Below are 15,666 nucleotides of genomic sequence, written 5' to 3' on the forward strand. Positions count from 1 at the left end.
GCTGCTGCCACTGGGGCAATCGAATAGTTCCAACATTTAGACTTGACAGATTTCCGTACCAATTGTCACGGCTGCTCAACCACATCAGCCGAACTACTCAAATACATATTAAACATGCGTGATCTGTCAGTACAAATGGCTCAAAGTAAGTCATAGCCTCTAATTGCGTATCCCTAGAGGCAATTGATATCTTGTTCGTCTATGCTTTGAATATCCCTCCTAGATTGAGGTTAATGCGGCCCATATACGTCCCATTGGCATACCTTTCAGCGAGCAACAATCTTTTAGTTTCCTACTTCTCCGAACAATCTCCTTGATGCGTGATGGGCCAGAGCGTATAAGTTTCCTATCATATAGGACTAGGAAGGATCTCCGTGGATTCAATGTATGATTGGGGCAGGCAACGGCAGGAAAAATTGCTAAGAATCCAGACAAAATAACTCTTTTTCGGTTTCAGACAGGAAAAAGTGGATCAAGTGCTTTCTATGTATGGCGAAACATACAAGCGTTCTATGCCCTCAACTCGCTGACACAGTGCCGACAAAGAGAAACTGTTCTGAAATTATCATTTGCAATTACTGTGCTTCCCACATATACCAAAAGGGGGAAATTATCAATAAACGCAAGCATCTCCACTGCGCAATACGCAAATGGCATCATCTCACGGAAGTTGCGCAGGAAGGCTGTCAAATTCACCTTCTTGAGTGTGTTGATGGCAGAATTTAATTCCACTTGTGTTTTTGCCGGAACAGGTCGTATCCACATGCTGCGGTAGCTAGCAGTATCATCCACAAGATGCGGAACTTCACCGGATGTTATACGATTCAAAATCGTCCTTGGTGCTCATTTCGCCTCGTTTAAACTTAGCAAACCACTTCTCAACAGTGGATTTTCCTGGTGCAAAGTGGGAATAATGTTTATCAAGTCAAGCCTTGGCTTTAATGGTATTATCTTTCCGCCAAAAAAAATCCTTATGCTTTATATCACAAACTAATAACATAGTCCAACAGCTACCAAATTTGTGCACGTGTCTTTTGAAGGTTGAGGTTAACTAAAAACCATATGGATTTAATACGATAATAGTAGCGCAATCTGCGTGTTACCCTACGAACTTTTCAGCCTAACTGTTATGACCGCCTTAGATTATTTCCTGATGCTGTATGCAGTAGCGAACTTTTTGCTATTCGCGGCAGCTTCTGTTTTCCTCACCAACGCAATGATGGAATTTCTTTTGTCACGGCACATACTACGCCCTACTTCTTGTACATTTTTACGGTAATGCAGTCGCAGTGCTAGCACCTACCCTCACTCGAAACCATCAGCAGAACTCTCAGCTCCTTACGTTCATCGGTCATCTTCAAGGTTCCCGAAGTCAGCTAGGACTTGCAATGTCATTTTCGGACCTGCTGGACGCAGAGACCGCGGGTGTTGAATTTGGGGGCCCAAGACTCTCTTTCGCATTAAACAGATGCAGTAGGGATAAGCAAATGAAGATAAGTCACTATTGGATGGTGGTCCCTTTCGAGATCAATGTCTACTCCTCTTTTGACACGCAGATTCAAAAGATTATTCCGAAATTTACTGCTGATCGTGATTTGATCGATCTGATGAGATGTCGAAACCCAACTGACCTCCCTCCACTATATCGGAAACTTCTGTTGATGAGCTACGGTGTACAATTGTGATGTCCCTTGACCTATATTGGAATGTTCCAGTTCAGATTCTGTCAGAAACTGGCTCTCAGGTCAAGAGAGCGTGGCATTGGAACTGCACGTGCTACCATTTTACTTTTTAGAATAAAAAGCCAGTGTCCCAAGAGGGTAAAGAATACTCTACAAAACTATAAATCACCCAAAACGTTTTTTTTGCCCGCTAATGGTTAGCATGTATGATCACACCAGCCTGTCAGTTACGCCTGAGCAGTCCACAATTGAGCAAATATCAGAATGGGATGTATTTTGAGGTCTAGATTTCCAACCACTTCTGAGAATATGTGTGACAGACAGTCATATGGTTTGATTTTACACAAAACTTTAAAAAGGTATCGAAATATTAGAGAAGTGAATACACATATATTACTTTTGAAGTATGATGAGTAACGTAGAATTTTGTCTGAACCTGTTGAACTTATTGAAAGAATCTTAAACGTAAGCTATGAGACAGTATATCGGAAGAAAAAAATATTAGATTAGACGGAAATGGTTTTGAATAGGTCGACAATATTGTAAACCCGAGATCATTGATTAGCCGACATTGATTCCGCCTGTTCTGAAGTAGGACACTGTCACATACCAGTCGTTAAGCTAATAGACCCTCAACTCTATATATATGACAATGATCGTTCACAACTTAACTGGCCCTAGAGTCGGTTTGATCCGTGGTTATTGCAACGTCCTTACAACTACGAGACGTGGATCGTGAGGCAGACCGCAGTGAAGCTCAGTAAGGGAGAAAGTGGATTGGACTCAAATACAACAGTGAGTTCTATATCATCCGCCCTATTTTGATCAAGAAACTGGAACGGCCGGTCATGTGGTAAGAATAAACGAAGTATGAATTTTCAGACTTTTGAATGAGAATAAGACGATGGCCAGTACGAACACCCAGAAACCTAAGGAAAAGTCTATTGCCAAGTTCTTTTAACTTTTTTTTTTTGGAAATTAGAAGATGCATTCGAATAACCGAGGGGAATGGATGTGATTTTTTTGGTAGGCCAAGGAACGAAGCTGCCTAAAGATATTTCGTTGATTTTCAAATTAATGGTGATTTATTCGACATGACTGGCTGACCAACTGAAACTTAACTTGAACCAATCTTGAGAGAGAGGACTAGGAGATACTGAGAGCGTTGAAAATCTACTATTAGGAATTCATTTATTATTTGGATTCGGATGTTTTCAGTTACATAATTTTATATTCAGGTCCAATTCCTACATTTAAGAAATTTGTTGGTAGACTCTCTTTCTCTAAAGTTCATTATAGCAGCATAAGGTGGTAAGGACATAAACTGTAAGCCTAACTGAAATTTTTAAGCTTTAGATATCCAATCATCCATAAAGGACTGGAGAATATAGTTAAGTTAGCGACCAACAGCATTTCACCGAATCGAAAGTTACGGTACACGTTAGGTATTGTAGTTTGACTTCGACAAATATTATCATCTGACATGAACTAGTCTGGGGCCTTAATGCTGCACCTTCTTTTACTTGTTTCTAACTTCCTTCAGATCAAAATTGATGTATAGTATTGACATTTCACCACCAGTAACTATCCAATTTAGAACCGAGTCCTTATGCAACCGCAGAAGAAAAGGAACCAAAGAAGTCATACAACAAATCGGTTTTTTCAATAACCATATATAGTATCAAGCCCTAAAGTGAATGTCAGCGTTATAAAAGAAGAAATGAATTAATGAACTCTGAATTATATCGTAGCCCCTTTTGCTGAAATATTTCAGTTATTTTCAGCTTATCCACGTGAAACTTTTTCACCAGTGTCACATGATTTTCCAGGTCGTTGTTGGTCTTCAAGATCGCTACAAAGGAGAAAAAAATCTTCTTTCCACGATTTATGTGGAGTCTTCTTGATAGCTCTGGCAATCGTCCATTTCGAAAAATTTACGCCGCATTCTTTTGCAATTTCAAAAGCGATATTTGTAGAATTTAAAGTTTTGCGAAGGATCTAATGACTATCACGCGACGAAAGCTTTGTTGAACATCCAGGTTGCTTTGCAGTGACAAATGTGTCTGGATTTTCAAGATATTTACGCACAACATGACGAATGTCTACAACTTCGGGGCAATTGCACGGAAACTCAACGTTCGAAATTTGTCATTCGCAAATTCTATCATTTTATTATGACGTATATCGCTAAAAAGAACTCAAATCTTACAAAAGTCAGAAAAACAAACAAGAACACTTATTGCGAATTTTTTACCAACAGATCACTTATTCTAGTGAATTGGGTGTGGCAAATCGACACAATAAGACTTTGTTCTTCTGTGATAGCAAAGAAGCTGTAATGACAACTTTCAAAATGCTAAATTGCAGTTCGAAGCAACAGCCCTTTCTTTGCGGCCTTTTGCCCATTATATTCGCATATTTCCAATTGGAAATATTTTTTTTACTTACTGAAACTTCATTAATGGTAGCAGGATGTGCAACAAATCGATTCAGTAAGGCTTTATTTCAAATTGGTCAAAATGTGACAAATAAATATAGGGTTGCCAATCGCCCCTTAATAGGGCATAGCACGTTAACCACCCCTACCGTTTCGCTGAAATGCGCTTCAATTCCTTCCGGGACTTTCCGAGGCACATGCACTCCTCCTCTACTATGCTACACCGGACGACCCAACCGTCAGCCATCGCTCAATCGAACCGACAGTGAATCCCACTGGGATTGTCATCATCATCAACGGCGCAACAACCGGTATCCGGTCTAGGTCTGCCTTAATAAGGAACTCCAGACATCCCGGTTTTGCGCCGAGGTCCACCAATTCGATATCCCTAGAAAGCTGTCTGGCGTCCTGCCTACGCCATCGCTCCATCTCAGGCAGGGTCTGCCTCGTCTTCTTTTTCTACCATAGATATTGCCCTTATAGACTTTCCGGGTGGGATCATCCTCATCCATACGGATTAAGTGACCCACCCACCGTAACCTATTGAGCCGAATTTTATCCACAACCGGACGGTCATGATATCGCTCATAGATTTCGTCATTGTGTAAGCTACGGAATCGTCCATCCTCATGTAAGGGGCCAAAAATTCTTCGGAGGATTCTTCTCTCGAACGCGGCCAAGAGTTCGCAATTTTTCTTGCTAAGAACCCAAGTCTCCGAGGAATACATGAGGACTGGCAAGATCATAGTCTTGTACAGTAAGAGCTTTGACCCTATGGTGAGACGTTTTGAGTGGTACAGTCTTTGTAAACTGAAATAGGCTCTGTTGGCTGACATCGGTTGTAATTTTCGACCCTAGATAGGAGAAATTGTCAACGGTCTCAAAGTTGTATTCTCCTATCCTTATTCTTCCTGTTTGACCAGTGCGATTTGATGTTGTTGGTTGGTTCGTCTTCGGTGCTGACGTTGCCACCATATATTTTGTCTTGCCTTCATTGATGTGCAGCCCAACATCTCGCGCTAATTTCCGCCTGCTCGATCTGGATAAAGGCAGTTTGTACGTCTCGGGTGGTTCTTCCCATGATGTCGATATCGTCAGCATAGGCCAGTAGTTGGGTGGATTTAAAGAGGATCGTACCTCTTGCATTTACCTCAGCATCACGGATCACTTTCTCGAGGGCCAGGTTAAAGAGGACGCATGATAGGCCATCCCCTTGTCGTAGACCGTTGCTGATGTCGAATGGTCTTGAGAGTGGGGGATTGTCGCTCGTCCTTAATGTGTCCATCATCCATCGCCACTTCCGATATCCGATCAATAGGTATACGGGTAACTGGCTTGTGTGCTACTCCGATGATACGACACAGACAAGTGTTGATGAAGGCGTTTTGAGTTTTTGAGTAGCAGGAGTGATTACTTCCCATGTGCTACTCCCATATAGCAACACAGAAAGAACATTAGCGTAAAACAGTTCCAACTTAATCTTGGTGTTGAGGCAATTGTATTTCTAGATTTTAGACAAGGCAGCGAAGCCAGATCTAGTGCCGTTAATTGAATAAGTTCAGTCCCATCGTCGGCAGAAACCACGCTTGCTAGATATACAACGTAGTCAACGCTTTCGATGTTCTGCCCATTAATGAAAATAAGAAGAATGTGATGACCCATCAGATTGAGACCTTTGATGTTTATTTTCAGTCCGACTCTACTTCCCCATCTTGTCAAATTAGGAATCATTTAAGTAAGCCCATGATTATGTGAGAGGGCAAACAAATGCCATCGGCGTAATCGAGGAAAAGTGTCATGGTCCATTGAAGTCGTCCGGATAAGGCAGTATGAAACATGTCACTGATAACGAGAAGAAATAATATTGGTAACAACCTTGAAGGACTCCGTTTTGGATCTCAAAATCCTGCGAGATTTTACCTCGATGCAGCACGTGAGATAATGTCAATTTGAAAATAGTTATTAGTTTCTCTGGAATTGCCCCTCCTGTGTAGCGCACTCCTGACATCTAAATTTCGCAGATTTATCGAAAATTGCTCGCAGGATGTTCATGTGGTTAATGCAGGAGAATTCAAAGCAGAAACCAGCCTGCTCTCTGTCGATCAAGTTTCTGAAGTATTCCTTGATGCGTCCCGGGATTAGCACACAAACGCCCCTCCAATTGTCGTACTCCACCCATCTTTTTCAAAATCTTACCGGTCATCCCCTTCTTTCAATTACTAGGAAGGTCTCGGATTCATCCCGGCAAAAAAAATAACGATAAAGGTATAGAGGCGAAGTTCTTGTAGTTTTTTTGTTTCTGATGATCAGCTCGTTTTCCATGGAATATTTTCCAATTTAATAGTCAATAATAGAGAAAACTAGATGTGGTAGGTTGACGACTAATTTGTGACATACAGACAGAAAGACAGATAACAAACCAACCTTATATGTAAGTGCATCCACACAGTGTCTTTTCGTGCTGTTATTTTTTCAACTATCATCACATTTAATGCTCGCAAGTGATAAGACTACAGCAGCAAGACAATACAAAGACTAACACAAACGTTCACGACGAACCAGGACACCTAACTCGAGGCAATCTGATCGAGTGGCTAACACTCAACCAGCTCGACCATCGCATGGTCAAACCAATCTCAAAGGGAAGTCGCTTCCATAAATTATAATTGCAAATTCTTCCAAAACTAGAATGTACTCGTATGTGTTCGTTTGTATTTATTAAAACAAAATCAAAATATTCTTATCTACTCTCAGACTACAGAAGTATCTCAACAATGGACTTCTACATTATCAACACTATCTCACCGTTAGCTTCTCATTGCTTTACTTTGTATTGAAATCAAAAATAATTATCGCCTCACAATCGTTTAAGCTAAAAATGGACACCACGTGCTTGTTGGCGCGTCGCTGGCGCTTTCAAGTCAAAATACTCGCATCATATTATTATTATCTGATCGTATATTATGAAACATAATTTGTCCCAGAATATTTATAACTGTAGCGCAGTAGTGATCATAGATGACACGCCAAAGAGCGACAACGCCAACGTTCAGCAGCTGGCATCAGCTCAATGGGGACGTCAGTGCAAAATACCGAGTACCCAAGATCATTTCATGATTGAATTTAATGATCAGATCTTTGGGTTAATTAATGCTATTCATGTTGCAACTGGAGTGGAATCTGTAATTTAATGATTTATACAAGAATTTCGATGAGATGTGGGCAAAGCAATGATTTATGGCTGAGACTATATTGTAGCTATTCGTTATTCATTATTGGCTGTAAATAAATCACAGGATTCAGTGGAGGACTGAGTGCTTAGCTCAAGCGTGAAGTGGATGCGTATTCGTTACTAAAACTGAAGTGAAAGGAGAAAAAGTTGATTTCAAGGTCAATATCAATATTTTCCCAAAGTCAAATAGCAAGTAAAACCAGGGGCAGGACAACTCAGTTGCATTAGCAAAATAAGTATCTATGGGTACCAAAAAGCATCCAAAAGGCATGACCAATATAATAATACCCAACTTTCTCCGATGATGGAAAATGGCACACGACCGGAAGATCCAAACGGTTGAAGGAGGAACTTGACCAAGCATGCGTAATACGAAAAAAAATAAACTTTTTTACCGTGAAAAACTGACTTTAGAAGAGGCCACGGGGGTATCATAGACCAAGAAAATCATCACTTACGGCAAAAAATACTTCGAAGCTCGATGAAAGCGGCCTGCTTTCCCGAGCAAAGAGGCTAACGGCTAAATCAATCCCTTACACTTGCCAGGAGAATCAGAAAAACTGAGGTGGCAAGGCAAGAGGTAACCCAAAAAGGACGTCTTCTGGTAGTACTCGTTGACTACAATAAATATCTAGGTAAATTAAGCCAACATATATAGGAAATTGTGGAGATGATACGGTTATGCAAAAGGGTACCCAGACAAAAGACCAGCATAATACGAAGGGAAGAGTACAAAAATAAAATCCTACGTTAAGGCATCTAAGAGTTAAAGATGCTAGGAATAGATGAGGGAAAACACACGGAAAATGCAGGTACTATTTCCCTAAGATGAGAAACGGGAGTAACCTAGTAAAAGATGTAGGGATGAAACCAATGAGCCCCTGGAATACCATCGAACCATTAAGAAGCTAAATATCTAAAATAGTCCACTTTCGCTGTTTTATCCAAAATCTGGAACTGAAACACGTCAAAACTACAATCACGTCAATGTTTTCTTCAAACTACTATGTGGGAGTAATACAATGAAAGTGACCATTATTGGCATCCGAAAGCTCCAAGCTTCCATCAATTCACATCTGCGTCGTGTCACCGGGCTTCTCTCGCCTGAAATAATAACTAATGGAGAACTTCGTGTGCGTACGGGCACCTGTTGATCAAAGTGGCACTGTATAGGTCGCACATTTAGAAAGGGCGGAAACTCCATTGCGGGTTATGCCATGCATCTTCATTGCATGATCTGAGGATACTATCTTATGATTGCTGACGAGTGAATCGTCTTGGAATTACATGGCGCAGGACGAGGAAAAACGTAGTGGCAGTTGACGCACATTTCCAAGGACCGGCAGTGATAGCGCATATATTTGGTTGACACGGCATGGCCCACATACAGGTTTATGGCCATAAAATAGTCAAAAGAACTCAGTAACAGGTCAACTATAGCTCCTACATCGATAGAAGTAGAATACCATCGTTAAAGAGAAGAAAAATGATAAGCGAAGATCCGCTTGGACATCTCCTATTTTCTGTGAAAAAAATGCGCCCTATGCCTAGTTTCCTTTGAAAAATGAGGACCTATCCAAGGCTGACTGATTTAGGCGATAATATAGGCCCAATAAAATGAACATAGAAAGAGGATTTGATGCTAGATTTAAATAACCGAAAGGAAAGCAGACAATCTTCACGGTAGAGTTGAGAGTGCAGCTTGAAAGCAGCATACGTCAATTGGATGCAAGATATCCGAGTTGTGCTTCAAGAGCGTACGCAAGGGGGTAGTTAACTGGTAGCAACATTTCATTGCTGATTCTAGTCGGGGATTTGTAGTGTCCGCGACTTGGCGATAGGTGCCATCCTTCCTTCGCCTTTTCCAGAGACAATTTAAAAAGAAAATGCATCTTCTAATACTTACTATTTCCCTCTTTTTTCCTTTTTTAACACCCCTTAATCTTCTCAATATACTTCTCCTAATTTCCTTTTTCCCTTTCTCAACATCCATTTACATCAACCATTTAAAATTTTTAAAAAAAATCAATCATTTCATTTTATTTATCAAAACCAACCACTTGTTACCTCTCCCTAAAATCCATTTATATATTTATATACAAATAGAAGAAAAAGGAGGAAAAAAAATAATTTTCTTTGAAGTTTTGGAAGACGGAAAGACAGAAGGATGAGAATCATTGTTAAAACCGGTTATAAATAAATAAATAAATAAATTTGATCTGAGGAAGAGCCGCAACAATGCAAAAGAACTTTCCAATAAATATAATCTCTTTTGCAAACTGTTCATCAAAGAAGTATTGTTCCTTGATAAATTTCGTTGAAAGTCGATTCATTTTTTCATTCATGTAACTCCCCTGGAGAGCTCTCAAGGGAACGGGGCATGTATCACACATTTCTTGTTGTTTGACCGATAATTTCTTATTTTTTTATATTTTTATTTCATTTTCTTATTTTTGGTATATTTATATTTTTTGAAATAATACAAAAAAAAACTTGTTTTTTCTTATTCGATAGTGTTGATATTTTTATTTTTGCAAATACCGATATGTCAGGAACCACTTGCTCCCTTCATCTGTGCTAATAAGTCTTGTTAGCACTAATTTTTTTTTTATTATTTCAAATAATTAATCGCATAATTACACGCAGATTTATATTTTATTTTATTATTTTTATATATTTTGTTTTGTTTTATTCATATTTTCTTATTTTTTTATTTCCTGATTTTTTCTTATTTTATTTCTTTTTACTTTTTACTCTCAATTTATATTGTTTTTAGCTTTATAAATTACACATGGAATTGAATTTCAACTAATTTGAAGACTTCCTTTTCCCCTACTCCTCGTTAGGCCCGCAGAACTCTTACAACAAAGGCACACCCTCCAATATGGGGGATGGGAACCTCAGAGGCCGCTACTCACATCTGAGGCAGGGGTAACATTGATCGAGGATGTGATCCGTTCTGGATGCTCCTTTTCGATCGCGGCACTCGGGTCCAGAGTTTTACGGCTCCACGGGCGCGGTCGAGTCGCCCTTCTTCATTTTATTTCATTTCCGAGTTTAGCTCGCGTGTTGTTCATTTCGATAAGTGCACGCGAATTCCCGTGACTAGGATCCGATGTGAACCCACGCGAATCAATGCCTGACGACTAGCAAAGAGGCATTATCTGTCTCATACATAAAAAGGGAGATATCACACAGTGCAGCAATTTTAGAGGTATCACGTTGCTGAGTACCATCTATAAGATATTCTCCGCTATCTTGCTAGGCCGGATAGCCCCATACGCCCAGAAAATCATTGGCCCATACGAAAGACGCTTCACTTCAGGCAAATCAGCAACAGATCAGATTTTCTCTCTGCAGCAAGCGATGGAAAAACTGTTGGAATATGGACAACAGTTGCACCATCTATTCATCGACTTTAAAGCCGCCTATGATAACATAGCCAGGGTAAAACTATACACAGCCATGAGAGAATTCGGTATCCCGACAAAATGGATAAGACTGACTAGGCTGGCCCTGACCAATGTGCGAGGTCAGATAAAAGCAGCAGGATCACTCTCAAGACCATTCGACAGCAACAACGGTCTACGCGAGATTTTGGGCTGCACATCAATGAAGGCAACCAACCAACAACATCAAACCGCACTGGTCAAACGGGAAGGATAAAGATAAGAGACTACAACTTTGAGACCGTTGACAATTTCTCCTATCTAGGGTCGAAAATCACAACCGGTAACAGCTACGATGATGAAATCCGCGCACGATTGTTGGCAGCCAACAGAGCCTACAAAAGCCTACAGCTTACAAAAACTGTTTCGCTCGAAAAGTCTCACCATAGGGTCAAAGCTCTTACTTACAAGACAATGATCTTGCCAGTCCTCATGTATTTCTCGGAAACTTGGGTTCTTAACAAGAAAAATTGCGAACCTTTGGCCGCGTTCGAGAGAAGAATCCTCCGAAGAATTTTTGGCCCCCTAAATGAGGATGGACGATTCCGTAGCCTAGACAATGACGAAATCTATGAGCGATACCATGAATGTCCGATTGTGAATAAAATCTGGCTGAATAGGATACGGTGGGCGGGTCACTTAATACATATGGATGAGGATGATCCAGCCAGAAAAGTCTATAAGGGAAATATCTATGGTAGAAAAAGAAGACGAGGCAGACCCTGCTTGAGGCAGGGTAGGTCAGGACGCCAGGCACCTTTTAGGGATATCGAATTGGTGAACCTCGGCGCAAAACCGGGATGTCTGGAGTTCCTTATTAAGGCAGGATGGTCCTTGGACATCGACAAAATCACATTGGTGTCATTGCACCATCGCCTATGCAGAGCGGGGACCAAATTGAGGATGGTTTCAATGTGAGGCATCGGGGTTGCATGCCTTCATAGAGAAGATATTGAGACCAGGGACAAATTGGGTCACCCAGCCCAAATGGCTACTTTTCCAAAGCGTGTCTTTGACTTTGCAGTGGTTAGTTACGCCTAAGGAGTAGAAAATTAAAATGACGTTTGGATCGGATATCGAAATGTTGGCTACTATTTGGCCGGGTCAGTGTATTCCCGGCCTCGTCAATTATGAAGCAAGGACATTTTAATGATGACTTCAGAAACGAGGAATTCTCGAGGCGATCTGTCTAGAAAATATTTTCCAAATTTCTGTAAATTCCTAATAAATACAACTAATAAAATTTAGCGGCAGTACTTGAATGAACAAAGAGGCATATCTATATTTCTGGTCCATTTACGGTTTTGGAAGCCCCATTTCATTTTACTAGCAAAGCTTCTTGCTAAGCCTGGCAAGGCCAACTTCGTCACTGCTAAGTATCACGATTCCCTTCTACTTTACCTAAATTTAAAGGTTGACAATGTGGCAATGTCCTTGCTCTGTGATCAACTCTAGCTGCGTTTTGAAACGTAGTCCACATACGATTTGGACTATTGCATCATCGACTGTTGTTGAAGGTTGGCCAAACTCGGCGAAATTCGTGCATTGAAAGGACGTTTAGGTGTTTTCTGACTAATTATAATTATTTGAATATTGAACTTAGTATGATCGACCAATCAAAGCTCGAGATTCCTGCTGCCTCCATTAGTAAATATTTCCATATCTTGCTGCTTACATAATTTAGACTAAAGGGACCCAATGCAATCGCTGCATCAAATAGCGTTGCGAAAACCGTGCAGTAGTGACTCTGTCGTTCCTCGGGACGGACATAAACAAACAATGCCGGCATAAACAAATGCGTGCGATTTACGTAAGCCACTGTATATCCGGCAAATACGTCACTTCTTCGCGCACACCTGACATGGACCGCGGCTGTGTTGGTGCTTTTGACACATGGGCACCCCACACCAGCGCGGCGAAGACCCATTCAGAAAAAATCAAACTAAAAGAAAGTGCGATAGGCGCGGCGGGGCGGCCGATCTATGATTCATGCACTCCGCCGGGCTCCACCACGGTCCAACGAGGAGTACAGACCCCCAGAGAAATTCCTATGGTCTGACGAACAGAGAAATCGCCACAACAGGCGGCGTGTCACTCATCGTCTCGTCCGCACGGCCATGCCGGCCACCGAAAATGCAAGGATACTTACAAGATTCTTACTGACGTCCTCCTGAGCCTTTTCCGCCTTCTTATCGCCTCGTTCCAGCGAGTTGACAGCCTCCTTTAGTGCCTTCACCAGTTCGGCCGGGCTTTTTTGGGATTTTCCGAACAGCGGCATTATCTTCTTCGTGGCGGAAACGTTTTAGAAAAACTGGGGAATGAAGGGCGGCCCTCGTGTGCTCCACAGTGGGGCGGCGCTTTGCACTCCGAGCGATTCGCGTCGACAGAGGTGTGGTGGGCAACGAGGATCCCAACTGACTTTCTGACGAGCGGTCCTGTCGCTCGACGACAAGAAAATAAAACAGAAAACGAAACGAAAAAGGATAAAACGCAAGCTAAAAGCGACCAGCAACGGGCGGCGGACTGTGGCAGTCACGATCACGGACGATACAGGCGGACGCGGATCACCGGAGGTCAACAAATTTGCCGGGCGCCGGAGGTCGCGAGCACTTCAGACGACAGTCGAGCGATGCGCGTGCACTTCTCGGCGACTTTCTTCCGAGGAAAATCACTGACCGGGCCGGAAACTGACGACTTGCACGCCAATGCAGATGACGACGCGGACTCTCGGTGCTTGCGAGCGTGCAGAATGCCTTGCAGTTGGTTTCAAGGAGAACGCAGGAGCCTCGACCCTTCCTGACACCGTGCGAACCAGACTCGACGTTCAAACGGGGACACACAATCAGCCACTCACACACTGGCGCGACAGCGAGACACCACTTTGCACTGTCAGATGATTTTTTCACGGGACTGCACTACTTTTCAGTTCGATCGCGTAATTATTTCGCACGTTCCGCGGAGTATTCTGCACCAATTGCAATCCAAAAACAGATTCAACTCAACGACGCCGTGCGATTTTCACTTTTCTCGTGAACTTTGCATTGGATTTTCTTGCGAAAATTCTGTGGATTTTCTCGTCGATATTTCGGCACCGTTCCGTTTTCTCCTTGCCTTCTTGACGTTCACGTTTACATTGAGAATGACAGCTCGGCTATCGGGCGAAATGCATGATGGAAATGAGTGGCGAATAGGTGAATTTAGGTGCTGTCTCGTTCCCACACATCGGCAAGCCATGCGGTCGTTGCGCTTTCGCGTTTGCGTTTTGATACTGATTTCGGGCGAATTGGGAAATTCCACTATTGGGACATTGGGAATTTGCGGGAGTGTTGCCAATTGGTGATAGATATATGGGGAAGAAAAAGTCGTTGGAACTGAAAGGCACTTTTCAAATTATTGAAATTAATTAAGATATCACAATTATTATAACCGGGCGGCCTGATCCGATTATGCTTCAGATTAAGGGGGTCATCCCGTGTGAAAGCTGTTTTTTTGGCTTTTTTTGGAAATTTTTTGTGAAGAACTGGATGAAGATACTGAACGAATCGCAACTATACTAGTTTGCGGACCGTAGAAATATGTTCTGAATGAGTCGTGAAAATTTCAAAGAATTTCGTTGGATAGATTTTGGGCTATGGTGGCAGCCGATTTTCAATATGCAGTTTCGAGAAAAACGCATTTAAAAAGTAGAATGCGATTTCAGCCATAATACCTTAACTGATCATTAATCTGCTATACCTAGTCGAGTAAACTTAGGTTTCTTTAAGAAACACATGTACAGCCTTGGCTTCGAGTTTTCTCCTTTTAGTGAAGTCATTCGAACGTCATTCGGACCGATAAATACGCGCTTCATTAAGGGGATGGGCATACATCTGGCATGTCACTTATTACGTATTTAGCACTTTAATTTCCGAATGACTTCGAATATCAAAAAATCACTTTGCCCATATATTCTACACTATATCTAGATACAATTGATGCCAAAAAAATCGATTCCGCGAATCCGACACACGGGATGACCCTCTTAATATTGCATAATGCAGTGTCCTCGATCGGTCTCGCAAGTTAACGGTTGGAAACTCTTTTGCCGGGAAACAAATATGCGGGACGGAGCTGGGAGGATTTATTTGTCTGCTGATTCTGTTTTAGAAGAAATCAGAACTAACGAAGGGTGGACCTAAGTAACATCTCGGGTACCGTCCTCTCTGTACTAGGTAAGGTGCTAATAGGACCTCAAGCTAAGGTAGAACAGCAAGCATAGAGGGTTGTGTGAGGTGGGAATATTTTGGCTCTCTTCCGTCTCAATTATAATTACAATTCTTACCCTGGTGGCCAGGCTAACCAACATGAAATTGTGTTCCCGAATTACTCGTGGCACCAGGACATGCGCTTAAATTTTAAAGAACGAACAACCATTGAGAAAGGGTTTTTGCTGATCACTGATGCATTATTGGAGGACCAAGGAACCAACAGTAAGAACGACCGAGATCGAAGCTACAGATAGCCAGCGCTGCGGTCAAACTGAATATAGCTGGTACTGGTCATAATACTCCTCCCCTAAATCGCTGGTGTTGGGGGTCTCTCGAAGGACGAGGACCGAAAAGTGTACCAACTGCCGACAGCCAATGAGGAAACAGAAGCCGCCCGAAGGCCTGACCAAAAACTAGTATCAGAATGCCATTCAAATTCTGAATAATATTCCAAGACTGAGGAGGCCGGTGCTGTTGACGAGCTGGACAAAAAGAGCCTCGCTAAATATCAGAGGATTCTTAGTGAATATAATAATATGCGCTTGGAAAGCCAGCAGAAGACGAGACCAACCATTTTCTCATGATGAAGAGGAAAAAAAGCAAAATTTGCAAGAGGTTT

At 41.9% G+C, this 15,666-nt stretch overlaps 1 protein-coding gene across 1 annotated transcript in view; it reads right to left on the reverse strand.

Moving 5' to 3' along the window:
* The window catches only part of LOC119657349 (protein Mo25), a 78,105-nt gene extending 64,154 nt beyond the window's left edge, over window positions 1-13,951 (reverse strand). The window contains exon 1 of the mRNA XM_038064222.1: window positions 12,950-13,951. Within this exon, the coding sequence (XP_037920150.1) occupies window positions 12,950-13,078 (129 nt within the window). The 5' untranslated portion in view covers window positions 13,079-13,951. The remainder of the gene's footprint in view (window positions 1-12,949) is intronic.
* Window positions 13,952-15,666: the final 1,715 nt, after the last annotated feature.

This window comes from Hermetia illucens, chromosome 5, assembly GCF_905115235.1.
Source record: "Hermetia illucens chromosome 5, iHerIll2.2.curated.20191125, whole genome shotgun sequence".
NCBI classification, from domain to species: Eukaryota; Metazoa; Arthropoda; class Insecta; order Diptera; family Stratiomyidae; genus Hermetia; species Hermetia illucens.